The following is a 27,361-nucleotide window of genomic DNA, read 5'->3' as shown; positions in this document are numbered from 1 at the left end:
CTAAGAAGTCAACAGACAGAAGGTTCAGATGAACTTCAATGCAATTTACCAACAGCATGTCAGTGAGCCTAGCAAATCTAACTGGACTCACCGGTATAAAAAGCCATCAATGCCAAAATGGCTAGAAGTGTCTCTTTTTAATCAATGATTGGCCCTGAGGGCAAGGCCAGACCAAAACCCAGAGGATAATAAAGAAATACACACACCAGATATCTGCCTATTTCAGTAACAGGGGAAAATAGTCTTCATGTAAGTATCAGAAGAGGATTCTTCTTTCTTTACATTTTTTTTTTATTAACGCATCTCTCTCTCACAAGTATTGTTTATTTTTTAATATATGAACTTGGCATTGAAACATAAAACTTTACTTGAGTTCTGTAAACTCTTCTCCAAGATGCTGAAACACATTTTGCCTTTTCTTTGTAAAGGGGGGCTAACCTACATTCCACAAGCATCTAGGTCTGTGCAGATAATTTCTATAAATGTGTATGTTTTAAAAACACATTATATGCTGGTACTCACACACAACTGGAAGCCAGAATGAGAAACCTCCCAGGTTATCCCACCCTGAAAGTCTTCCCCTCTTTCATTTTCTGATAATAAAGCAAAATTCTTGCCATGAAGTTATAATTTAACCCCTTTTACCAAAACCAAATCTCTCTAGAGGAAAATCTTTAAAAGAATTGACAGGATATTCATGCTGATATGTGTGTATGTCAATACTGTTCTTTCTTATGGGATACTCTTTTAAAATTACTTTTTTTAAAAAAGGTCTCAGGTAGTGATATATCTTCAGAAAAATATTCACCCTATACTAAGTTACATTTCCATGTATTTTTAGGATGTATTTTTTTTCCTCTTTGACAATATTACAATGCTCTGTTTCAAAGGTTTTTTTTTACATAAAAAAATATGTGTAAACAGTATGCTAACTGATGTTACTAACCCTCCAGGTATGGAGGGATCATCTCTAACCCTACCTCAGCAGCAATGTCCTAGGCTGTTCGCATCTACAAATCAACTTCACCATCAGAACATGGTTTAAAAAAAAAAATTTAGAATTGAAGATTTACAGAGAACAATATAGGAGTTTGAATTTCCTTTCCTTTATTTCAAAAAAAGTAAAGAATTATCCCAGGTTCTTGGGCATCTCAACAATTAATTTTTTTTCCAAACAAATGCCTCAAAAAGAGAGCGATAGAGAGAAAGAGAAAGTCTATAAAGATGGGATAAAAAAGGTAAAGAGATGGGATAAAGTCTACCTACTTGCCCAAGAATGCCACTTTCTACAACCTGCTTCATGTGCAGGGAGGGGGGTGGGGGCATGTCTTTTCTCAAAGTGGAGCAAACTTTAAGAATGAGCAATTTATTTGGAAAAAAGGTATGTTCAAGATGCTCAATGGGTAAAAAAAGAGTTCACTTGAAAGCAAAAATGTGAGATGGTGGAGAGGAAGGAAACATTTATTTAAACCAGCCAGTCACTCTGTTTCCCTTAAAGCAAAAGCCTAAGAGCAGCTCAAATTCTGTGAACACTATTCTCTTAAAAAATAAAAAAACAAAAAGGAAAGAAACCAAAAAACCTAAATTCAAAAGAAACCATTAAAAAAAAAAAAACTTTAAGAAACTCTCCTGAGCCATCTCAAAATTGAAACTGTTTCCTTCTTCTGCTCAAGAAGTGTAGGAAATGAACTAATTAAAATTTACTTTTCAATTTAATGACCCTCTCCATATTCTCTACTTGTATTTACTAGGTAGAGTTGAAGTAAATATTCTGACTATATCCCATCCAGGAGGAACTGGTGCCAATATCACTATTTTATAAGTCACTTGCTAGGAGCAAGTGAGCAAGGAATACAACAGATAGCTTTGCAATAGCCAAATGCAGATGATTACCTCGCTCTGGCAAATTATTTCATTAAAGGTTCAGAGGACTGGATGGAAGAATGGATAGGGAAGGGATCTTTCAGGACTCTGAAGTCTCTAGGTTAGTAAGGAACTCCTCTCCCTCTTCCCCCTCTTGGAGGGACTCTCGTAGGCCCCCGATACACTTTGCCATAAGCAGAAGACTGAGCTGAGGACCCCCAGTTAAGGCTTGCTCCTGAGCTGCTGGTCCCAGTGGTTCCTGGCCCCAGCTCCCCATAGTTTTGCAATTTGGTCTCTGCATGTACCACAGAGTTGCTGCTTCCCTCAGCCTTCAGGAATGGTTGCCCGACCACTGAGTGTAATGCTAAGGGGACCCTGGCAAAACGGAGGTCCTGGTCCCCTGGGAACTGCACTGACCCTGTGCCCTGGTAACTGCTGGACTCCCCAAGGTGGCTCACAGAGCCCGAGAAGGTCCTGTTCTTCACCAGGGTCTGGGCCAAAGATTCTGTCAAGGCTGGACCAGAGTTGCGTTCATCAGTGTCAGTGGCACTGAACCCTGTTTCAGGCCCGTCAGTGTTTCCGTAAGTCCTGTTAGGATGGGGTCGGGTGGAGTAATCCATTGATCTCAAGGCCTGGTGCTCATGTGGCAGGTGGCCAGGAGGCTCTGCTTCAGGCTGGGATAAAAGTTGCAGCAAGGCGGCTGTCACGGCTGGGTTCAACTCCTGGGGGGCGCTGGAAAGATCGCCTTCAACCAGAGGGGGTGGAGGTGGCGGCGGTGGAGGTCCGGGGGGCTCAGGGGGCCTCTTCTCTGGTGGAAGAATGTGAGGAGGACATGCTGTGGAAGGGTTACTTCTTTTAAACACCATCTTAAAAATCACATGTGATTATAAACACAAACACACACACACACACTGCCCAACATAAACAAATATCAATACAAGTAACCAAATATATATATAAAGCAAAAAACCTTGGGATCAGGAAATCGCAATTTATAAATAAAATCAAGCGATTAAAAGTAAAACAGTTGCATTTTGGATCTAACAGCTGGTGTTAAAATCATGTATTTCAAACGATTGTCCTGATTTTTGTCTGAGATCTCCTCCATTTCCTTCCTTAAGGAACTGTTCTAATATGTAGGCTGTTGGTAGCCTCCCCACCCCTTTTTGCTGTTGGATCAAAACATTAATGAAAATAAAGTAGAAAGAAGGAAGATGAGAGGAACAATACATATGCTGTGGTCACATATCTAGGACATAATCTTGCTGTACAACAGGAAACTTTGTATGGATTTAGCTAACACATTTTACAGAATGTCTGGTGATATCAGGTTAACACGTAAAATAAAGCTAGAAGAATATACAGGTGAGATGAAATTAGTAAAAACCTTTCATTACCATCATGTATACATATACACTTGCTTCTCCCAGTTTGAGCTCCTTCTGCCCATAATCACAGTCTGAGGAAAACCACCGTACTGTCATTCAGCTTCCTATGTTACAGTAATTATAAAAAGTCACTACAGCAATGTCATGCAGAATGGGCTGTTGATAAACATTTGTTTATCTTGGAGACAGTGAGAAGAGTATTTAGAAATGTATTGAACTAATACTATACTCTGTCTTTCCAAAGGTCTTACTAGAATCATTCCCTAGACATTTTGTTACCCACAACTGGATTAATTTGCCTAACCATGGCAATCATTGTCTGATAATGAACTCCTGCCAAGGCAAGAGACTAGAAATGTAAAATGGTGTGAGTTTGAGGACACACAAAACCAAGTAGTCAGAAGCATGCCTTTAGAGTTGGGAGTTACCTTGCTGAAGAAAAAACTGTTTTGGGATATCTTTCAAATGACTGATTTTTCTGTTCCCTAATGAAGCATATTTTTAAATGTTCATATAATCAATTCTTTATTATGAGACAGTGATATAAAGTCATTACTCAGGCAAGCCAAAAGTAGTTTTTATAATTATAACAATTAGGTATTTTGGTAGCATATATACCACAATTCTATTTTGCAAAAACAATCAGTAAAGTAAGCATACCCTTAGTGGGCAGATGAAAGTATTCTGAAAATACTACAAAATTGTTGAGCAGTGGAGGATAAGGTCAGGTGCTATACGTAAATACAATTAGGGTGACCAAGAGTCCCAATTGCCTGAGACTGAAGAAGGTTCCCAGGTTTAAAACTTTTGGTTTTAAAACCAGGACAGTACAAGGACAAGTTGATCATCCTATATACGGTACCCACTCAATTTTTTGTTAACAGACTGGCTGGCTGACTAGATGGTAGAGAAAGCTAAATTAAAGGATGAAAAATTAGCTATAGAAAACTCACAACTTGAAAAGTAGACATCCAAAAACAGGAGAGCTAACTGGACTACAAATATCTATAGATTTCAGAGTTTTTCACTATCAACACTACACATCTCACTACATAAGAACATCACAGTACCAGTTATTTTAAAAAGTATTTTTGGTCTATACATGAAATGGAACACCAGTTTTTTTGTTTGTTTGTTTGTTTTTTTTAATACTAAGGGCAAACAACTTTAAAAATGCCTAACTGCAAAAATGGACAAAGCTAAACTTATTTTCTTCCATCTATACTACATTTCATATTCAAACTTTGCCTTTCATACAAATAGTTTTAGTTGTATTTCAATAGGACTAATTCTTGAGCTCACATTCTTTCACATTTAGGAGAGGATGAAAACTATTTCAAAATAGCAAAGGCAGACTGGTTGCAAAGAACTATTAAAGGCTAATAAAACATCTTAAGAATTAAAAATAAAGATCACATTAAAAAAAACATAGTTATAAGATTTAAAGTGTTAACAATATTGCCAACCCTGAACAGTCTGTACCAGTGGTGAGAGGGATCAATGAAATATACAAATAACTGAAAATTTCACTTTAGTAATTAGATTCAACCATAACCATTTCTCAACAAGTACAGAATAGCTAAGTGAAGTGAAGTCGCTCAGTCGTGTCCGACTCTTTGTGACCCCATGGACTGTAGCCCACCAGGCTTCTCTGTCCATGGGATTTTCCAGGCAAGAATACTGGAGTGGGTTACCATTTCCTTCTCCACAGAAGAGCTAAATAGTAGCCAAAGTGATAGATTTTTACTTTCTCTGGCTAACTCAGTCTGCCCTCTGGTGGAAGCGCCGATGAACAGCAAAACAGCCACATAAGAGGTAGCAGGAGCAAGATAGAGGCACAGGAGAGTCACCAACTGGATAATCCAGAAGTGACTGGAATAATTAGGGATGGCATTTTTACTCTCCTCTGAAAAGTAAATCCAGTAATTTCTGGCCATGAGCTAGGCCTAAACTTTAGTTCATTTTCACCATTTGGCTGACAGCTTGACTTAATTACTGGGCGAATTTCTTTCAATCACTATGCCATTTAACTTGAATAACTTCTTTCAGTTATTGATCATAATTTTTTTTTTTTGGTTGGTGAGGGGGTGGGTGGTGGTACAAGGGAGGAGAGTATGAGAGATGAGACAAACAGACCTGCTTTAATTCTAGATTTGCTTTCTCTGTTATTCCACATCCCAGAGTCTCTTAAAAACTATTGAAATTGTTATGACAAAATAGCAAAGTGAATTAAGAAACACATTCATTAAGAAAGTACAGGAATTCTAGTTCTGCCTCTGCCAATAATATGGTGACAGTAGTGGGACCATAGATAGGCTTAAATTCCCTAGATTGCAGTTTCCTTATCCACAAAGTAAAGAGGGTAATTTATTTGTTATCTTTTTTTTAAAACTTTACATACAACTTATTTGATCCTGTACCAGTGGAAATAAGGCATATACTCTGCACCAACCAATTTGAAATGTGAATGCAACACCCTAAAAATTGAAGGTTAGTGTATTCCAACAGCCCTTGTACATCTTCTCATTTCCCCAATTCATGGGGTCTTCATGGACAGCAAAAATTTCCAAGGAGTTGAAAGCACTTACAAATAAGTAAAGATTTTAGAAATAAAGACTGTGAATCAGAATTGACTAGAAAATTTAAACTTCTTTTCCCCTAATAAATTGCATGCTGTGCTTATGTAAGATCAAGTTATACATATTTCCTTTTTTTGATTAAAAAATAATAATAATGTTCAGTTCCTAATCTGGGGTCCATTCACTTATCCTTCAGGAACACAGATTTAAAGAAATCATTTTTATATGCTATTTTTTGGAAAGGAAATGTACGGTGTTAATTACCTGCTTAGAAATCTTCTCAAATCATTCTTTGGGAGATTAACAATGATATTTTATTAGGGCTTTCCTGACTGTATGTTTCCAGGAACTCAGTACCTAGCATCCACTGTTCTAGAGTACAAGTGGCTATTTGTACAATCTGATAATGATTTGCTTGGAAGGCAGATTTTCAAGTGCTAGTACTAGTTGACCACCACACACACAGTGGTTCAAGATGCATCACTAGCTACGGCTGTGGTTTTCTTGTGTGAGAACACAGGGACTTTACTTACCTACTTCCTAGGAAATGGAAAAATGGAAAAACAATCAGTATACGAAAGGTGCTTTAAGAAGCTTTGAGACTTAAATAAAAGAAGTTGGGCAAGAAATACATCACTTGGTGCTATGTTCTTCTGTAGACTAAGTTACAGAAAAACTGAAACTGAGGCCACTGATGTGAAAAAGAAAACATTAGAGACTTTTAAGAGGATCAACAGCACCTGAGCTCAATGAGATTCATGACCGGTCTGTTTACCTGCTGCCTCCTCCTGTGGCATTGTGGGAGTTCTTCGGGGCCCCTGTGGCCCACTGTTCTTGTCACTGTTGCTTTCCTCCAGGTTGCCTGCTGGCTCCTGGGTTTTCATCAGTTGACTCAAAAGAACTGCCAACATATTCTGCATGTCAGCTGGTGTGCTTGAAGCTTCAGGGGTTGTCTGTTCTGCTGAAGGTTGGACCGCTGGGGCAGGGGCTATCTCCTTCAAAGATTCCTCTGGGGCTGTGGGCTCTGAGTCCTGCTGTTGGGAAGTGGCAGCCGTTAGGGCACTGATGGATTGGTTCAGGGCCTCCAGCTGCTGTTGCATCTCTGGGTTGGAGTGGATGTTAAGCAGCTGCGCCATTTGAGGAATGCTCAGGTCCGTTTGGCTCTGCAGCAGGTTCAGTAACACTGCCAATTCACTTTGATTCAACTGCTGTGTGATATCACCGAGGCCTGTGGAGAGACAGTGGAACCAATATAAGAGGATGAGGCAAGGCAAGGCAAGGACCTTTGCCGTCTTCAACTGACAAGAGCAACTTACAATATCCAATGAATGAAGTTTCATTTTGAATATCTCATTTTTCATGCCTCCAATTGTGACACATTTGTTGTATAAATACTCTTTATATTTTCACTTAAAAATACAGGGACTAATTAAAATATCTCTGTATAGACTTTATCTATATTCTTCAAGGTCAGTGATTTTCAGCCCTTACTGTACATCAGGAGAGATTTAAAATTCCAAAGCCTTAGGTCCTATCCCTAGAAATCTGGCAACTGTTCGGAGGTGTTTATGTTTAAAGCTTTTTAGATGATTATAATGTGTAGCCAGTGTTGAAAGCCACTGTTTTAAATAGATAATGAAGGAAAAGTGAGCCAAGGAAGGAAGTTGTAATTCAGAAAAAACAGTTGTACCACAGGAGAGCTACTTTGTTGCTTATAAAAATTCATTATTACACAGTTTTGGATATATTTAGATCAAATAACAGTCCACAGAACTAACTGCATTTAGTGACTGTGATTTAACATGATTAAATTCTAAGGTCTTATCAAATCTAACACAGACAGGGCTCTAATTATATGTTAGTGAGCCATGGGTAAACTAATCTTTAAATTCAGCTTACCTAATTCACTACTTTATGCCACACACTGAATTGAGATATTAGTTTTCAGGATAGGGAAATAATCTATTTTAAGTTTTCTAGACCACACATATAAAACTGGGCTTATCTCCTTTTCCCCTTACATAATGAGGATACCAAACTCTCTACTAATTTTTCAGTGGCTAAAAATTAAAACACACACACAGACACAAACCCTTACACTTGACCTTCAAAATCTGCCAAGTGCTTAATAAAAGCACAAAGGCTCCTTCCCAGCACTGACCTATTGCATCCCCAGCCCCAGGTTCCACCTTGCCAGGAGCAGGCTGAGGTGGTGCTGGGCTGCTGTTCTTTACAGGCTCAGCACTTGTCCCTGAGATAGTTTCTTTTCGAGAGGCTTTGGGTGGAGGTGGCTCTTCTACCAAAACACCACTTTGTCGCTGCCGTCGCCGTTTCTTACTCCATAATTCATGGCAATCCTGCCAGTGGGGGAGGCTGGAAAAAGACAAAAGGGGAAATGTGTGTGGGAATGTGCACTACTGAGTGAATGGAGGAACAAGAGATTAAAATGGGAAGGCAAAGAGCAAGGGGAAATGGAAAGGATAAAGAAAATATTAAAATAACCAGAAAAGTTAGTAAACAGCAGCAGCGTAAATAGAATCACGGCATATGGTAGTCTGAAGAACTAAAGATCCAAATGCCCAAAGGATTTCTTTCTACAGTGAGAAATGAAGATCTTGCTAATAACAGAGACACACCTGCGCTATAAAAATGTCCATATTCCAGTCAAATGGTTAAGTTTTATAACTGTTTGTGCTTAGCATAACAAAAATTAAGGAGACTTTTTTTTCTTGGTCAAATTTTAATAGGGAATAAACAGAACAAAGGTGACTGCCTTCTTAATATTTACAAAAAGCCCAGGCAAGGTAGTAATTTAAATCTTGGAACCACATGAGCACATTGTAATTAAACCATCTCTGTGTAAAATCAGTTTATGTGTTACTTGGTCTCTAAAGACCAAAAAACTGGTTCTTTTTTCTTTCTGCCCACTGAATTTCCATGACCGAATATTTTCATTTGTGAGGTTTAATACATTTCTGGACTTTCCAATACTCAATAAATTCCAGTAAGTTAAATCTTACCACAACACAGATTACCACAGCCAAAATTTCCAATTTTTGCTAAAAAGCTTACATACTTCAGCCACATTCAATGCCTCAAAATTCAAACACAATAAATCAATTAAGATATTTCTTTGGATTATCAGATTTGTAGTTATTACCTGTTCATATACTAACATCTCATACATTTAAGATACAGTATTCCTATAAGAAAGAAATGCCCGTAAACTCGGATGTGAAAGTTATAATGCTGTCAGTGAAAGTCCAAAGGTTTTTATCAGAATGTGAGATGGGGAGTGTAGAACCTCTGAGGATCCCATACAATAGAGAAAATTAATAAAATTCTGATAGAAGAAAGACACATTCAGAGACCATGTTTTCTATATAAAAATTCAGGACATATGGCCTGATAGATAAACTACTGGTTCGATCCCTGGTCAGAAAACTAGATCTCACATGCCACAACCAGGAGTTCTCATGCCACAACTAAAGATCCCACATGCCACAACTAAGACCTGGTGCAGCCAAACAAATAAATATTTTAAAAAATAAATACATAAAATTAGGACTGTTCTTGCACATATGGGGTAACATGATCATTGCAGATATAAGGAATTAAAAAAGATGAAATGTTTAAAAACCTCTCTATTTGGTTGGCCACTGCAGCTTCTTTTTTAAAAAATCTATTATTTTTAGTTTCTCAGGCTTAGAGTCACTACAAGGCCACCAGCACTTACTCTGGAGGATCCATTTTGCTGAGCTCAACATCTTTAAGGAAATCACTCTGTAGAGTCTGTTCAGCTGTACAACGTTTGCTAGGATCTAACGTCAGCATGTGGTCGAGTAAATCAAGTGCTGCTGAAGGAATGCTGTGGAAAGGAAGAGCAAAAGAACAAGTTCACAATGACTCCAGTTCTTAAGCCTGTAACTTTATGCCAAAGGTCTCTGAATTTCCAACTCCATGTAAAAACCATGGGAAGGGAGTCGGAACCTGGCTAAACAAGAAAGCAGATTTGCTTCCACACAGGATTCAAGAAATGCAATAGTACCACAGGTAGAAAACATGAAGCCTTGAATGCAAGACTATGATGAAACTCATAATGCTCAAAAATAAAATGTTTTCCTACAGTGTGTTGGCATAATAAACTGGGATAGCACTAATTCCCCAGGACAGGAAAAAGCTAAGTCCAAACAACAGCCAAACACATAAACAAATAGATGTACATATTTGTCAAACTCACAAAGAGAATTCTTCTCGTAGGCGCCTTCTATATTGCTTCTTCGGTTTCATTGTATTGAAGTAGGGCAGCTTGATAACATCAGGCCACACAGCTGGACAAGGGCTACCACAGAGTCGACTGAAAACAAAGCAAAAAGCAAGAACAAGGAAGTGAGTGAGCATTATAAATTTTAGGAATTCTAGAAGCAGAAATGATTACCTGCTCAGGTATGGGGGCTTTTGGCTTATTAAACTAAAAGGCATGCAGAGAGGTAAAACCTGACCTCACTGCTTTAAGGACAGAGGAGTTGGTTAAAAAACAGTAATGAGAAAATACTGGCACAATAGTCTAAAACGATTCACATATTTGCTTTGTAAAACACGTTCTTAATGTCCCACATAGATTTTCATTACCAGTTTTGTTCTGTTCAGTTAGCATTAATTTCAAAGAGCTGAACTGGTCCTATAACATCCTTGTTGAACTAGCAGAGGAGAGCTTAAGACTGGAATTCTGATGGAAAACTGAGTTTACTGCGTAACACATAATGGGTTATACACTACCTTTTAAAAAAAGTGTATATTAGCTTGTCATATTCTTCTCTTTAATCTTATTGCAAAACAAAACAAAAAACAAAATTCAAATTCCATCCCAATCCCAGACCTTACTCAAACCCTCTATTAAAGGCTCTTTTTTATAACTATCTGTTTACATGATGCATCACTTACTAAACTCTGAGTTCTTTGAAGGCAGGGACCTATTTCTGAATCCTAAAGTTAAACAGTGATAGGAATTTGTTAGAGAATAGGCTCAATGAATGTTTGCTGAATAAAGTTGATCTTAATCTAACCTAAATAAGAATAAACAACTACTCTGAAAACAGCATGCTTTTACATGAAGAACTAATAAACACTATGCAAATTAAGTAACTGAAATACACTTACTTATATATATATGTATATATATGTATGTATATGTGTGTGTGTGTATATATATATATATACACACATATACATATACATACACACTTTTTGTATACAGCCCATGACAAAATATATGGTAAACCTGACTGAAGAGAAACTTACTTGGACATAAGGAGCATAAAATCATTTAGTAGAATGAATGAAAAGTATTAGAAATTAGAGGATGAGATTACTGATCAACCTTGGGCACGCAGAGCACATACACAGCTATACCTGATGAGTTCTAGCTGAGCCAGTTCCAGATTGGCTTGAAAAATAGGCTTCTTTGTGAATAGTTCCCCAAGAATGCATCTAGAAAGAATAAAATTGAGAGGTCAGAAGAGAAATCCCTGGAGCTTATTTAAAGTGTATTTCAATAAACTTTTATAGTGTATCAGGTTGCATCTAATATACTAAAAAAGCCCAAAACTAAGGGCCTGACTTTCACAAAAGAAAATAATTCTTATGGTGAAAATAATATTAAAGATTAAGATTTGCTGGTAGATCAAATTTTTGCCACCTATAAAAGACAGTCTATAAGTAGAAACAAGAAGTCAAGGGACTTTCCTGGTAGTCCAGTGGTTAAGACTGTGCTTCCAATGTAGGGGGCATGTGCTTAATCCCTGGTGGGGGAACTAAGATCCTATGTGTCACATAGTGTGGTAAAAAAATAAAGAAAAAAGGAGTCAAGAGTCCTTTTCTACCAATTCCACTGTAAATTTAAGGAAATAGCTAAACACTAAAAAACTCCTCACTTCAATTTTACAAAGATGCTGAGCAATTCCAATAAGAATAATATTAGCCTTTTTCTTCATCTGCTCTGCAGAATGGGCACTATATACAGCCCTCTTGACATTATATTTGTAAAGTTCATTGTCATCAGTTAGAATCAGTTTCAACAGGACTTTCAAATATGCTTAAATTCTTTCACCATTTTGAAAAGGCCTTTCAAAACTATATTGACATATTTACACAGTCTCCAAGTATCTCTCGATAAATTATTTATTAATTATAAAAGGAAAGCTAGTAACTATTTAGTAGTAAAGAGAACAACACCTTAGCTAAGTGACCAAAGTAACATCGCCAGAAAAAGGTCAGCAGGGTTCATGTGAGTACAAATGTAATACCGTAAAAAGAACACTTCTGAAATATGAAAGAATGAAATTCTGCCATCTGCAACATGGATGGACCTAGAGGGTATTATGCTTAAGTGAAATAATTCAGACAAATACAGTATATTACCATTTATATGTATAATCTAAAAAATAAAACGAATGAAAGAATGTAACAAAGAAGGAACAAACTCACAGATATAGGGAATAAACTAATGATTACCAGTGGGGAGAAGAAACTGGAAAAGAGCAATCTAGGGGTAGGAGACTATGTATAAAATAAATAAGCTACAAGGACAGGAATACAGTCAATATTTTACAGTAACTTGAAATGGAATATAATCTACAAAAATTCTGAATCATTATGTTGTATACCTGCAACTAATATTTTAAATTAACAAAACTTAAATTTCAGCCAAAATCAAAACCGAAAAAAAGCCAAGTAACTGTTCCAGATTAAGAATGAAAACTAAATGTAATACGTGCTACTAAACTGGATCCTCTATTACATGAGGTATCGTTGCCAGGATATTATGAGCGTACTGACAAAATTAGTGTGTGAATATACAGAACTACTGGAGAAGGAAACGGCAACCCATTCCAGTGTTCTTCCCTGGGAAATACCATGGACAGAGGAGCCTGGCGGGCTACAGTCTGTGGGATCACAAGAGTTAGACATGATTTAGCAACTACACCACCACCACTACCATATAAAATTACTTTCAAATGGTTCTGGAAAAAAGATATATATATAGTACACATATACAAACATACATTTTATTCTATGAATATACTGTATGTTATATTACATATAAGTACATATATATATTATATATACATACAACACACACACATATATAGGTATAAAATATATGAATATAAAAGAAATGTAGGGCTTCCCTGGTGGCTCAGTGGCAAAAAAATCTGCCTGCTGATCAATGCAGGAGTCACAGGTTCAATTTCTGATCTGAGAGGATCCCACATGCTGCAGAGCAGCTAAGCCTTTGCACCACAATCACTGACACTGTGCTCTAGAGTCTGGGAGCCACAAGTACTGAAGCCCATTAGAAACCACCACAATGAGAAGCCTGAGCACTGCAACTAGAGACTAGCCCCCGCTAGTCACAACTAGAGAAAAGCCCATGCACCAAGAAGTCCCAGCATAGCCAAAAATAAATAAATAAAATTATTTAAAGAAGGAAATGTGGCAAGTTAAAAATCAGTAAAACTAACATAAATAATCTTAAAATAATTATGTTGAGTAAAAGCTGCCAATGTGAAAAAAGAACATGTACATTATGCTTCTGTTTACCACAAAATTCCAGAAATATAAATCAATCTAAAGAGTGAGCAGAAGAGTGGGTGTGGGGAATGGGATGACGTGGACAGTAAAGAGGGACTACAAAGGAACACATGGATAATTTTGCAGCACATTACTTTGGTTGTGGTGATGGTTTTACCAATGTCAAAACTTAAATTATACACGTTAAATATATGCAGTTTATTATAAATCTCAATTGAAAGGTTAAAAAAAATAGTAAATCTGAATAAAGACTATACTAACATTCTTTGTACTATCCTAGTATCTTTTCTAATTATTTCAAAATAAATTTAAAACATGAAAAAAATTACATCAATACTCTATATACTTTTTTATACCTGAAATATTTTTTTCAAAATGTGAGGAAAGAAAGAAAAAAAAAAAGGACAACAAATCTCTTTTCTGGCCTGTGTTCTGAAATGAGATTTATTTACAAATACTTCTGAAACCAGTGTTTACAGTCAGCCCTCCATATCTGTAGGTACCATATCCACAGATTAAACCAACCATGAACTGAAAATATTCAGAAAATAAATTCCAGAAAGTTTCAAAAAATCAAAACTTAAATTTGCCACGCTGGCAACTACTGGAGCATTTACAGTGTTTAGGTATTATAAGCAATCAGAGATTATTGAAAATACAGTGGAGGATATGTGGGAGGCTGTGTGTAGGCTATATGTAAACACTATACCATTTAATATAACACACTTGAGCATCTTGTAAACACTACACTATTTAATATAACACACTTGAGCATCCCCAGGATTTTGCGTGCAGGGGGTCCTAGAACCAACCCTGCTGTGGGCACGGAGGGATGACTATAATACAGTTTAACTTTGAAATTCTTTAGCTTGACAAAATTTGAGAAAGCAAAAAAATGTAGCTTTTAAAGTTTTCAGCAACTTTCTTTTAGCATTTGTTAACCTCAAATTCTTACTTCCAATAGTCTCTCAAACCTTATCCAGAGAAAAAAAAGCATAAGCAAAATTTGTTTCTAATATTAACTGCCAAATCAAATTCCAAATACAGTGTTATCACAACAGGTAAAATAAAACACAGAAAGAACAACCCTGCTGAGTTTACAGACTCTAGGTACAATGTGTTGTACTAGTCTGTGTGGTTTCTCCCTTGATTTTCACCCTGAACTGCTCTGCTCCATCGATTAATTCTGCCAAGAACATCCCACAAAAACATCTTCAGAGAGACTACCACAATCAACAAAGTATTAAGTGCACATCAAAAGTCAAGCAAAATCTCAGTTCAATGAGTCACTGAGCTTTTAAAGAAAGCATAATTTTCTACAATTTTAATTTGCAACTGCGTTTTTGTGTTTTCAGTTTCTAGTCCTTCAGTGAGGAAGACATTGTTATGTAATCAACACTTGGCTACTGCATTGAGGTGGTAGATTGCACAGAAATAATACCAACAGAGCTATGAACTTTCCCTGTGCATCTTAATGGGGCGTTAACTTTACAGCCTAGCTGTGACAATTTAAAAGCTAATACTGTTAAAGCAAATAGTCCAGAACACAAACACACCCAGCTTGAGTCAGTAAAATTTAACTAAAGCTTCATTTGAGTTGGGTAGGCTACTACAGAAATTAAGCTCTTTCTCCATCACCCTTTTCAATTTTGAAATAAAAGCCCCGTAGTTCTCCTTTGAACGAATGACATTAATAGAGGAGAGAAAGGATGGAAAAAAGTGATATGCTCCCTGTTTAGTATATGTGTCAGAATCCTAAAGTATGGAGGTCAAGGTCAGTGTGCATAAATAATACAGCTTAAGAAACAATTAACTAACATGACCCATTTAAAATGTCTATGCCCCTAACATACAAACTGTGGTCTCTAAATATAATTTTCTACTAAAAGGACACCTTAAGAGAAATGGCCGATTCCAGGTCTGTGGCAGGAAATGAACTAGATGAGACTAGAACCAGAAAACAATAGAGGCTATCAATTCCACTATGGTTGAGTCAAAAGGTCCCAAGAATTAACCTGAATAAACTCCCAATGATCGAAGTCTAGACAGTTTGAAGAGGAATAAGGATGATAACTCTAATGAATTAAAACATGTCAAATATGTTTAAATCCATGAGTTCATAATGACACTAAAAACCAAACCCCAAACAACCTCTTCTTTGGTCATCTTTGGAGGATAACAGTAAGCTACCTTATTATTTTGAAAACTAGTAAATAAAATGAAAGATTTAAACCGTTAATAAAACCCTTTAAAAAACTTTTGTTTTGGCCCCACCCAGGTGGCTTGTGGAATTTCAGCTCCCCGACTAGGGGCTGAACCCATGCTCTCACCAGTGAAAATGTGGAGTCTTAACCACTGGACTGCCAGGTAACTTCCTAATTAAGCCTTTTCAATATCATTTGTACCCAAGGTTAGCCAAATAGATAACCTTTCTTTATTCCAAGAAAGAATGAAATGATTAGAATATCATACCACAAAAATCCCAAATGAATTGATGGATGCAGACCACTAATAGCTAACAACACTTCCAAACGAGACAATTATATATTATTACATAAAGTGGTGTGTGTACATGTAGCTCCACTCCAATAGGGATGAATATTTTATTAGACATTGTTTAGAACTGCCTGTGTAAGAGGATAATAAAAGTTGACTAACTTGCAATGAATTTTTAAAAATTGTTTTTAAATTTTCTACAGATAATGCACCCAGTTATTGCCTGTACTCTGGACAAGAGGCTCCCACTGCTTTCTACCCCCAACTAGGATATACAAGTAACTATGTGATCTGTCAGAAGTATATAAAACCACCTGTAAAATAGTTTCAGGGTCAGTGGGTATTGGGAATCAGACCTGCACTCACCTACAATTTATAGGAAATAAAAATAGAGAACTATGCAAAAAAAATCACCATGAAGATGCAATAATCAGCAAAGTCTAGATGGTGAGAAACTCTATAGGACAAGTAAACCAATTTCTTCTAAAAAAAAAAAAAATTATAAGGAGGGGGGACCTAAGAGAGATGGAGGGGGAATCTATAATTAAAAGATGAGATATCAATTGCAGTCTATGAATCTTATTTGAAACTATGTGTCTGATATTAAGAAATATTTCACAGATTTCTTTGAACTCTGGCTAAAAGTTGATCCCTATCCTTCTGAACTTAAAGAAGAGCTGCAAAAAAAACAAATGGAGAGATAAAACATGATACAAGTTCATCAGTATGTGAGTTACAAACAAAAAAAAGATGAAAGGAATCTTACCCACAGCTCCAAACATCTATCGCTGGTGTATAACGCTCCTCTCCCAGCAGAAGTTCTGGAGGTCGGTACCACAGAGTAATAACTTTGTTTGTATAAGGACGGCTGAAAAGTAAAATACAACCATGACCTAAATTTATAATGGTTTCTGATGAAAAATACTTATATAATTAAATGCAAATTAAAACAGCTGTCAATTGGAGATGGGATCATCAAAACAGCTCCATAGCAACCCAACAGTTCAAAAGTAAACTGGACAGAAGGTGATGAAGAAATAACTTCCATTCCAATTTGGGTTGATTTATTTCAGTCTAAAGCAGGTTCAAGAATTCAGAAAGAATTAAGTGTCTGAAATCTAGGTGGTAACACATTTAGAAAATTATGGAACTCTTCAGTTACTGCAATTTACAGAATACTAGCATATCCAAGAATAAAAAGGGCTTTTTCCTATTTCCCATATGTAATTTTGATGAATGACTCACCTCTCTTCAGAATTATAGAGCCGAGCAAGTCCAAAATCTGCTAGTTTGATCTGACCACTGTAAAACAAAAATAATTATTTTCATAAGTAACAACAGGAGCTTCCAAATTACACTTAAAAAGTCAAGTGCTGGAACTTCCCTGACAGTCCAGCAGTTAAGACTCAGAGTTTCTGCTTCAGGGGGCACAGGTTCAATTCCTGATCGGGGAACTAAGATCCCACATGCAACAAGATGAGACCAAAAATAGAAAAGTTAAGTGCTAATTTAGGAGTTAAAGGAATTACAAAAATGAATTTTAACCTTTTAGTTCTGCTCTTAATGGTAACTCTCCCAGATTAAGTTTCTTTGACCACACCACTCCGCAAAGCCTAAGGGAGTTTTTTTTAAGACTACTATTATGTTTTTGGATTTGATTCCTTAACTAAATATTTCTTTTATTTCTTGGCAAACAAAAGTGACTAGAACCTGCTAGATTAAATACTTACGGTTGGGAAAAAATTGAATGGGCTATTTCAGATTAAGGGAGATTTAAGAGGCCTAACAACTAAATCCAATTCATAATCCCTGACTGATTCTGGTTTGAACAAATTAGCTCCACAAAAGACTGTTTTTTTATTCTGGCCACGCCATGGGGCTTGCTGGATCTTAGTTCCCCGACCAGGGATTGAATCTGGGCAACAACAGCAAAAGTGCCAAGTCCTAACCACTGGACTTCCAGGAAATCCCTACAAAAGATATTTTTGACATAACTGAAAAAATATAAAATATGGACTGTTAGAAAATAATATATAATAATTTTGTCAGAGATTTAGAGTCAAACATCCTGATGTAATTTACTTTAAAATAAGTAAGGCAGAAAAGGGAGCAACTACAGCAAAATGTTAATTGTTATATAATGTTAATGTTAAAGAGACCACATCCATGTTTCACTCTGCTAAATATCCTTCCTTTGACATTGAATCAAGTAACATTTTAATAAAATGCAACACAAAATTCTGGGAAACTATTTAAACTATAATTAACTATTGGATTAATCATACCTATCTCAATTTTTGTGTGCAGTTTGTGTTACCTCTTGGGGAATGAAAAGCCAGCTGACTTTTTTTAAAGAACTGGGGATATCTCAGGTGTTTGATAGCTCAGATCTAGCAGAAAGATGAGATAGAAGAGGGGGGAAAAGGCTATTCTATGAGGTGCTCCTCAAAATCTGAGCAATAGGACAAAATATTAAAGCCAGGTAACTACTACCAACAAAATTTTACATTAAATCAACTCAACATTCCTAGTAAAGATTATGGGCACCTTACCCACTTGCCCCATACCTCATCACATTTTAAGTTCAACTTATAAGCAATTTTTGAGAAAAGCAAAAAGGAAAGAAATAGCTGTCTTGAGTCCTATATTGAGACAAAAAGGGTTCCTCAAATTCCTTGGCATCCTTACTTTGACCCCAAGACTCAAGGGAAGTTCTACTATGGTACGACTTAAAAGTTAAAATGGCAATAGAGGCACTTTCTCGGTGATCCAGTGGTTTAAGAATCAGCCTGCCAATGCAGGGAACACGGGTTTAATACTTGCTCTGGGATGATTCCATTTGCAGCAGAGCAACTAAGCCTGTGCACCACAACTACTAAGCCCACACTCCGCAACCAGAGAAGCCACCACAGTGAGAAGCCTGCACAGCGCAGCTAGACAGTAGCCACTGCACAGTGCAACTAGAGAAAGTCCAGGTGTAGCAACAAAGACCCAGTACAGCTAAATAAATGAATAAAATCAACAATTAATTAAATTTAAATAAATAAAAACTTTAAAAAGATGGTGGAAATGATAAAATATATTTTAAAAAAAGCAATAGATATATGGCTATGGAAAATTAGGCTAGACCTAAATATTACCAGAACCTAGTTTATTTCCTAATCCATCCCCACACCCTCTTACTCTCAGTAGATAACCTTCTTCACTGGAAACATGTCATCTGTTAGGTGGGAGCTATTTAACATTGTTTTACCTATACTTATTTACACCTCTAACCTTGCTTTCTCCTTTTCCTTCAATTACAGAAAAAATATGTCAATCTCTTTTCCTGTTCAAGGATAATCCATACTACCACCTCTGGCTTTGATGCCATCTCCTCTAAAATCTTAATCCTTTAAATTACTTTGGTTCTTTCCTGAATCATCAACTTTCCCCTCTTTATTGACTTTCATTTTCCTTAGCATTTAAACATGCTCAAAGCTCTGCATCCTTCATAAAAAATTAACAAAAACAATTTAAGTCACAACTACAATCACCTTCCCACTAATTATGCTACCCACCCACTTACCCCACACTTTCACCACGCACCTTTTTTATTCTCTTCTTGGGTCCTAAAACCTATTTACATCATCTATAACCACTCATTCATTAAACCTGCTAATTTTGCATTCATATTTCCTTATTTTCTTCTGATCTATCTGACCAGTTTCTCAGGTTTCATCTTCTCATATCTTTTCTATGCTTGGTAACTCCTGAATCTACACTGCTAGTTTGAAACTCGCATGTGATCATATGCCTACTTGGTATCACTACCCTGGATATACTATAGTACCCTGAATATATTATAGTACGGGGTTTCCCCTTTCACCTCACGCATCCTGTTCTTCCTGTATTCCCTATAGTGACCACTGTGCCGCCCATCTAGATAGTTTCTCAAGTGAGAAATCTTTGAGTACACTGATTGATTCCCCACCATTCACTCTCTCAAGTCTACTGATCTACCAAGTCCATGCTGTCCATCCTCTACTAGCAACGCCTTGGTTAGTTTAAGTTCAGACCATTTCTTATGACGTTTTTAATAAGTCTATGTGCCCCCAGTCCACACCCTATATAGTGACCATTCAGTGATTTTTCTAAAGCAGAAGACTAATTGGTCTCTCCTATAGCTAAAATAATTTGGTTTCATTTATAGTTGTGTAATTAAGATAAACATCACGAAGCCCAACCCCCTCTCCTCCCTCTCTCATCAACTGTTTTCCCTTCTTCATCCAGCTGAGGACTCCTCTCTACGCCATCTCACTCAAAAGTCTCTGTGTAGACACTGAATGGGCAAGAGCAGAGGCTGGTTGGATCAGACTAGACTATGAGACTCCTGCAGCCTGCTTAGGAAACTGAAAAGAAAATTCACTTTAGTCTAGAAGCTCACCAGCTTCCTGAACTTGGGAAGTTAGGGACAGAGAGGGGCTGGACCCACCAGAATGGACACCAAGCAGGACTGCAATTATTTCCTGGCCTGACACATCCCTCAACAGAAGAGCAAAAGGAACAGACCAAAGTATATTAAAACTATAGTCCAGAAAACCGAAAGATGATAACCATCATCATTAAAGTTTTGATGCATTATTACTGTATATATAGCTGGTTTTTAAAGTGCAGCTTTAATAAGAATTGTGGTGGGTCACAGATATAGTGATAGAAAGGAATCTTTTAACATCACGTTTTATCTCATAAAGGTATTTAAGTGTAAATAATTTTACAGTAATTTGGACAATTAACGAAATGCATTAATTATATAATTTGAAAACAAAAAATTAACCAGCACCTCTTAATGGCTGTCTCTTATAAATAAAATTTAAATTGGCTTCTTGCAACTGTCCAGCTTCATCTCGCCATTATGTGTTTCACTCTTCTTGCCCTAGCAATACTGACTCCTTTTTCAGTTTTTCAAACATGCTATGTTATTTTCACATTTATGTGCTTTTGTAAATTTTGTGAATCTGTAAATGTGAATTTGTAAATTCAATCTCTTTTGCCTAGAAATGTAACCCTCTGTTGTCATTCTTTCTGGTAAATTCCTGTTCATTCCTTGAAATCACATCTTCCCAGATGCTCCCAAATCTGGGGGTGGGGGGGAGTTTAATAAATGTTTACAGAAATAAGCAATTTGTTCAGCTTCCCTACTAAATGCAACTCTCCAGGGACCAACCAACATGGGACTTTAGGTGCTAAAACCAGGACAGTCCTGGGCAACCCTGAAGAGTTGGCCACCCAACTCCACAAAGATAGGAAACATGTCATAGTCATTCTATATTCCCATCTATTAATAGATAATGTTTGTTAAACAGAGCTGAACAGAAATATTTAATACAAAGGGTGCATCGGACAAGTTCAGTTCAGTTCAGTCGCTCAGTTGTGTCCGACTCTTTGCGACCCCAGGAACTGCAGCACACCAGGCCTCCCGGTCCATCACCAACTCCTAGAGTTTACCCAAACTCATGTCCATTGAGTCGGTGATGCCATCCAACCATCTCATCCTCTGTCGTCCCCTTCTCCTCCTGCCCTCAATCTTTCCCAGCATCACGGTCTTTTCATAGGAGTCAGCTCTTCGCATCAGGTGGCCAAAGTACTGGAGTTACAGCTTCAACATCAGTCCTTCCAATGAAAACCCAGGACTGATCTCCTTTAGGATGGACTGGTTGGATCTCCTTGCATCAGACAAAGATGGTTATGAACAGCCTAATTACCTACAGAACCAACACTGGCCTTATTTCAATGGTTCCAGACTTGCTTTTTATTCCTCAATATGTAGGGCTATTACTCAAGGCTACTGTGAGTAACAAAGGATACCACCAATTCACTTTAAGCAAATAGCCAAAGAGGAAGGAAGCAGATGATAAAAACTTCTGAAGGATTAACACTGTTCTTTACCAAATTCCTGTCCGTCTATACTATGAAAACCCAGGAGTAAGTGCTGGCAGTGGAGAAGGGGACGACAGAGGATGAGATGGTGGGATGGCATCACTGACTCAATGGACATGAGTTTGGGTGAACTCTGGGAGTTGGTGACAGACAGGAAGGCCTGGCGTGCTGCAATTCATGGGGTTGCAAAGAGTCGGACATGACTGAGCGACTGAACTGAACTGAACTGAAGTGCTGGCAGAAAGGTCAGTCCCCAACTACATCTGCGTTTACTCTGAAATTTGATAACTAAGAAAGTCTCAAAAGCAGCTATAAGAGCAGGTTTCTCTCAATGAAACAAAGGAGAATTTCTTTAACTCAATGTGTGTGGGAATCTGCCTAGGACCACAAAAATATTAATAACTATGGCAAAAGCTCTCTGAATATTCCTGTAGGATGTGAGTGATTCTCTAAAATGTTTGCATTTAAAAAAACCTTTACAAATAAAATAAAAAATACCTTTATAATCCTATCTCCTTTAGCTCCTTACCAAGACTGAGTCTGAGACTCTGCTGATAAAAGTATCCCATCACAAGTTGTTCCTAAGGTACAGACATCAGATGTACATAAACACAAACACTGCATTATTGGGTCTATCTATAACTCTTTAATTAATTAGCTGAAACTAAGGGTGTCATGGACGGAGGAACCTGGTAGGCTGTAGTCCATGGGGTTGCTAAGAGTCGGACACAACTGAGTGACTTCACTTTGACTTTTCACTTTCATGCACAGGAGAAGGAAATGGCAACCCACTCCAGTGTTCTTGCCTAGAGAATCCCAGGGATGGGGGAGCCTGGTGGGCTGCCGTCTATGGGGTCGCACAGAGTCGGACACGACTGAAGCGACTTAGCAACAGCAACAGCAGCAGAAGGGTGTCAGAAGAGAGGGAGAAAATGCTTAACCTCATATGGTTACTATGTTACCTGTTGTTCAGCAAAATGTTAGAACACTTAATATCCCGATGCAGGAAATTCTTTTTGTGACAGTAATCCAATCCTTCCATTAGCTGTTTCATGAATGACTTGATATGGTCCTCAGAAAAGTGCACCAAACCAGATTCCAGAAGTCCCATTAAGTCATGGTCCATATATTCAAATACAAGGTAAAAGGCTCCTACATAGGATGAAAGAAAAAATTTAGAAAAGAGAAAAAGGATGCTGAAATAACGATGCCTTAATTTTTATATAATTTTGGAGTTGACCATAAGCTCTCTAGAAAAAGATGTTTAATTCTATATATGAAAAAACTAAAACTCCAGCAATTGAGTAACTTGCCCATTTTAATAATAAATAACAAAACTACTATTTGAATTAATCTTCTGACCTACAGTCTGGTGCTCTTTGGACTACTTACGTCTTGAAGGGGACAACTCCCCCAGTTAGGTTGTATAACTAGTCTTTTATGATCTAAATCAGTTGGCAAATTACAGACTGCTTGGGGAAAATCCCTTCTGTCTACTGCTGTAAATAAAAGTTTTATTTGTAACACACAACCATGCCCATTTGTTACACACTGTCTGAGACTACTTTTGTAGAAGTCTTTACAGAAGTGCTAACAGCACTCACATAATATGCCAGGGGTGCAGACTATTAATGAAATTTATAGTATTTAAGAATTGAAAGAAAAATGAATCATCCAATTCAACATCCTACATTTAAAAGTAGGTAAAAGGCTAAGAGAATTGTAAAAGATTTGAAATCCACATTGTCTTTACACTTTCAGCATGGTGCATGATAGAGGCAAATTCTGTAACATAAGAAACACTGGACCTTCTATCCAGTCTAAAATTCTCTCAGTAACATAAAGGCATGGATTCTTAGTCTAGAGGGGAGGCTTCAAGGACTCTGAAATAGCATATAACATTTTAAATTTTTCTGAAGAATGAATCCATGAGCTATTTTAAAAGGTCCACAACTGTCAAAAAGTTAACAACCACTGGATTAAAGGTATACCTTAGCTTTAGTTAAGCCCTCCTACAAAAAAAGAAAACTAAAATTGCAAAAGAGGAGTGGATAAAGGATACAAAGGGACAACTCAAGAAAGAGAAAAATAAGCAAAATTCATAGACAAGGGAAAAAACTGAAATGCAATCCAAAATAATGGTATCACTCATACTTCACCTCAGATGACAGTTTTTTAAAAAGATAAATTCAACATTATGGAGGATTAAGTGAGATGGGACTCACTGGTGGGACATAAATTATTATGCAATCTACAATTAAATATGAAAATTCCTTTCACCAAATAATTCTATTTCTAGGAAACTATATTAAGAAATAAATCAAAATGCAAAGATTTATGCAAAGATGCTCAATGCAGTGCTATTATAATATCTTTTTTAACTGACAACTAATTGCTCAACAAGGACTGGTGAAATTAAATTTGGATTCATTTATCTTCACGTGTAGTCATTAAAACATGTTAATGATACAGGAAATTACTTATGACAAGTTATAAAACACTAAATACACCTTGATCTCAGTTATATTAAAATAAATACAATATCTATGAAGTACCAGAAAGAAATATGCCAAAATATTAATACTATATAGTGATCTTCTATGGATGGTAGTATACTGGAAGGGAGTAGGAGAGAAGTGATTGCCATTTCCCTTTTCTTATTCATCTATATTTTCATTTCTTCCCCAATAGGTATGCATCACATCCATTCATTCACTTATTTTTTTGTAATTAAAAAGAAATTTATTTTTTGGCCATTCCGCACAGCATGTTAGTTTCCCTGACCATGGATTGAACCTGTGCCCACTTCAGTGAAAGCATGGAGTCCCAAGGAAGTCCTCAATTATTTTATGATTTTTTTTTTAAGAAAAAGAATTTGAACAGTATATAGTAAATTACTTATACAGTACAGAATGATATGGATAAAAGCAAGCACCTGTCCAAAAGCAACCAATTAACATTTTCTTATGCATCTTTACTCTATATTATTTTTATAATCAGAAAAGGTTAAAAAACACACCCAGAAATATACCTAGTATACTTCATTCTATTCCAATCTAACTTTCATAAATTTACCCAAGCAGAATTTCCTTTTCTTTAAAACTACTTCTACCAAACTCAAGAGATACTACTCCCTTAATGCTAATATCTCTGAGGCTCTGTAAAGCAGTACAACTTAACTTTAACCAATACCCTTCTAATTTTATGTATTTAAATCATATTTTCTCTTAATATCCCAGGGTATATTCACATATGCCATCTCTTTACAGCTGCCCATTTCTAAACCTTCAGATTTATTTTAACAGAAGTTGGCTGGATGTCATAGATAGACTACAACAATTTTACTGCCCAAAGACAAGTTACAAATCCAGGAAACCACAATGTGACCTGAAGAAAGTTGTTTTAGAAATACCTGCTTTTTAAACTGTGAGCACAAAGCTACGTTTAAAAAAAAAAAAAGGATGCATATAAATGAAGGGGGGCTTCCCAGTAGCTCAGCCAGTAAAGAATCCGATTGCAATGCAAGAGACCCCGGTTCTGGGTCGGGAAGATCCCCTGGAGAAGGGCTAGGCTACCTACTCCAGTATTCCTGGGCTTCCCTGGTGGCTTCAGATGGTAAAGAATCTGCCTGCAATGTGGGAGACCTGGATTTAAACCCTAGACTGGGAAGATCCCCTGGAGGAGGGCATGGCAACCCACTCCAGTATTCTTGCCTGGAGAATCCCATGGACAGAGGAGCCTAGCGGGATACAGTCCATGGGGTCGCAAAGAGTTGGACATGATTGAGTGACTAAGCACAGCATAAATGAAGGAAGGATGAAAAATTGAGAATAACTGTCTAATCTGGGTTTTAACTTTCATTACTATTATTATAATTTGTGAGAAACAAAACAAAACAAAAAGAACACTTCAAAATGTTGCTTGGAGGAAAATCTTACATTTTTTTATGTGCTCGCCTTATTAGGTGTTACAGGACTCTAATTGTAATGATGAACAATCATTTCAAAGTGTAAGAGTACACTGATGAGGATGGACGGACATTTTATAAAATATGCACTGTTCAGCATAAGAGCAATGTATTAACATCTTAATTTTGATATGAATTGAAGAAGCTGGATTTGTTTAGTACAACCTGTTAAAAAACACAAACGTGCAAACAAGCTAAGAAAGGGAAATAAAATGTACCAATCTACCATACAGAAACATGATTCTTTGCTAGTACCTTTGTCCTTCTTGAAATCCAGTGCATCCTGCTTATCTGTGACAATTTCCTTCATGTTAACAACACTTCGGTGGATCAGCTGACGAAGGATTTTGATCTCACGAATGGCTGTGATTGGGAAGCCCTCTTTTTCATTGTCCAGTCTCACCTTCTTCAGGGCTACTAGCTCTCCTGTTACAGCAAATTCAAACAGTTTTATCATAATTAGCATTTTCTGGCCACCATCATCAATCAACCAAACCAATATATGCTCTTGCTCTGATAAACACAATGCCTACTTTAATGCTACATGCAAGATATTTTATATTGTTTTTTTTTTAAATCCCCAGCTTCCCTTTCTTATCTTTGATTTTTAAATGACTTTAAAATTTTAATTCAATATTCAATTAGGCCTAAAAATTTTGGATTATTAAAATATACCAAAAATTCAACTACTTCATTTTATTTTCAAGGACTAACTCCTTACCAAACAAAGAGCAACTTACAAATTTTATTTTTACCTTTTCTTAAATCTCCCAAAACATTTTCAATGGACAACCAGAAGGAAGGTTTTTAGAGGGTAATAATCATATTATGCTTTTGGAAAATTCTGGTCTATTTGTAACTTTTGGAGACCAAATTAGAACTCAAAGTTTACTTTTGCTAAATCCACTTAAAGCAGCAGTACCACTAAATTTTTAACCTTCTGACATCTAGAATCTTTTGGCATTATTTACCTGTGTCTTTGTCCTTGGCTTTATATACCTGGCCATAAGTTCCCTCTCCAATAATCCCAATAATGTCAAACTTGTCCACACAGCGTTTCCCCCAGTCACTTTCTGTTTGTCTTCTTTCTCCGTAACGTGGACAACAAATTCTAAAAAAGGCAAAACAAAAAAATAAAACAACCAAAAAAGTTGCTCTAAAAATTTAAGTGTTTTTTTTCTTTTTTTCCTGCATCACACAGCTTGTGGAATCTTGTTTCCCAACCAGGGATCAAACCCATGACCTTCAGTGGATGCTTGGAGTACTAACTAACCATGCCAAGGAATTCCCTAAGTGTATTCAAAAAGAACAAAACAATTCTTTTATGATGATTTCTCTGATTCCTGGGTCTTTTATCAGTTTCTTTATTAAAAAGGCAGGAATCAAATAATATAAAATAAATAGTACACAGTCTCTCACAGTGGCAAAGATTTTTCCTTTTTTTTTGCCTCAGGGAGACATAGGATCAAGTAATAGCATTGCTGCTTACTTTCTAACTTCTTACTGGCTTCCTCAACTATAGAATGGGAAAATAATCCATACATCATAGGGTTACT

At 36.8% G+C, this 27,361-nt stretch overlaps 1 protein-coding gene across 2 annotated transcripts in view; it reads right to left on the bottom strand.

Moving 5' to 3' along the window:
* Positions 1-1,140: 1,140 nt before the first annotated feature.
* Positions 1,141-27,361, bottom strand: part of CDK12 (cyclin dependent kinase 12) — a 40,129-nt gene continuing 13,908 nt past the window's right edge. The window contains exons 4-14 of one of the 2 annotated variants that reach the window (XM_052657254.1): positions 26,777-26,916; positions 26,061-26,231; positions 22,801-22,990; positions 17,165-17,221; positions 16,686-16,787; positions 11,243-11,320; positions 10,071-10,187; positions 9,567-9,698; positions 7,992-8,203; positions 6,606-7,058; positions 1,141-2,698 (exon numbers count right to left, since the gene is read on the bottom strand). In XM_052657254.1, coding sequence (XP_052513214.1) covers positions 1,986-2,698; positions 6,606-7,058; positions 7,992-8,203; positions 9,567-9,698; positions 10,071-10,187; positions 11,243-11,320; positions 16,686-16,787; positions 17,165-17,221; positions 22,801-22,990; positions 26,061-26,231; positions 26,777-26,916 — 2,365 coding nt within the window. In that variant the 3' untranslated portion in view covers positions 1,141-1,985. The remainder of the gene's footprint in view (positions 2,699-6,605; positions 7,059-7,991; positions 8,204-9,566; positions 9,699-10,070; positions 10,188-11,242; positions 11,321-16,685; positions 16,788-17,164; positions 17,222-22,800; positions 22,991-26,060; positions 26,232-26,776; positions 26,917-27,361) is intronic. The other variant, XM_052657255.1, reaches the window with a different exon arrangement.

This window comes from Budorcas taxicolor, chromosome 19 (assembly GCF_023091745.1).
Source record: "Budorcas taxicolor isolate Tak-1 chromosome 19, Takin1.1, whole genome shotgun sequence".
In the NCBI taxonomy this organism is placed as follows: domain Eukaryota; kingdom Metazoa; phylum Chordata; class Mammalia; order Artiodactyla; family Bovidae; genus Budorcas; species Budorcas taxicolor.
The sequence above is the reverse complement of the archived record's forward strand: the minus strand, read 5'-3'. Positions and strand labels throughout refer to the sequence as shown.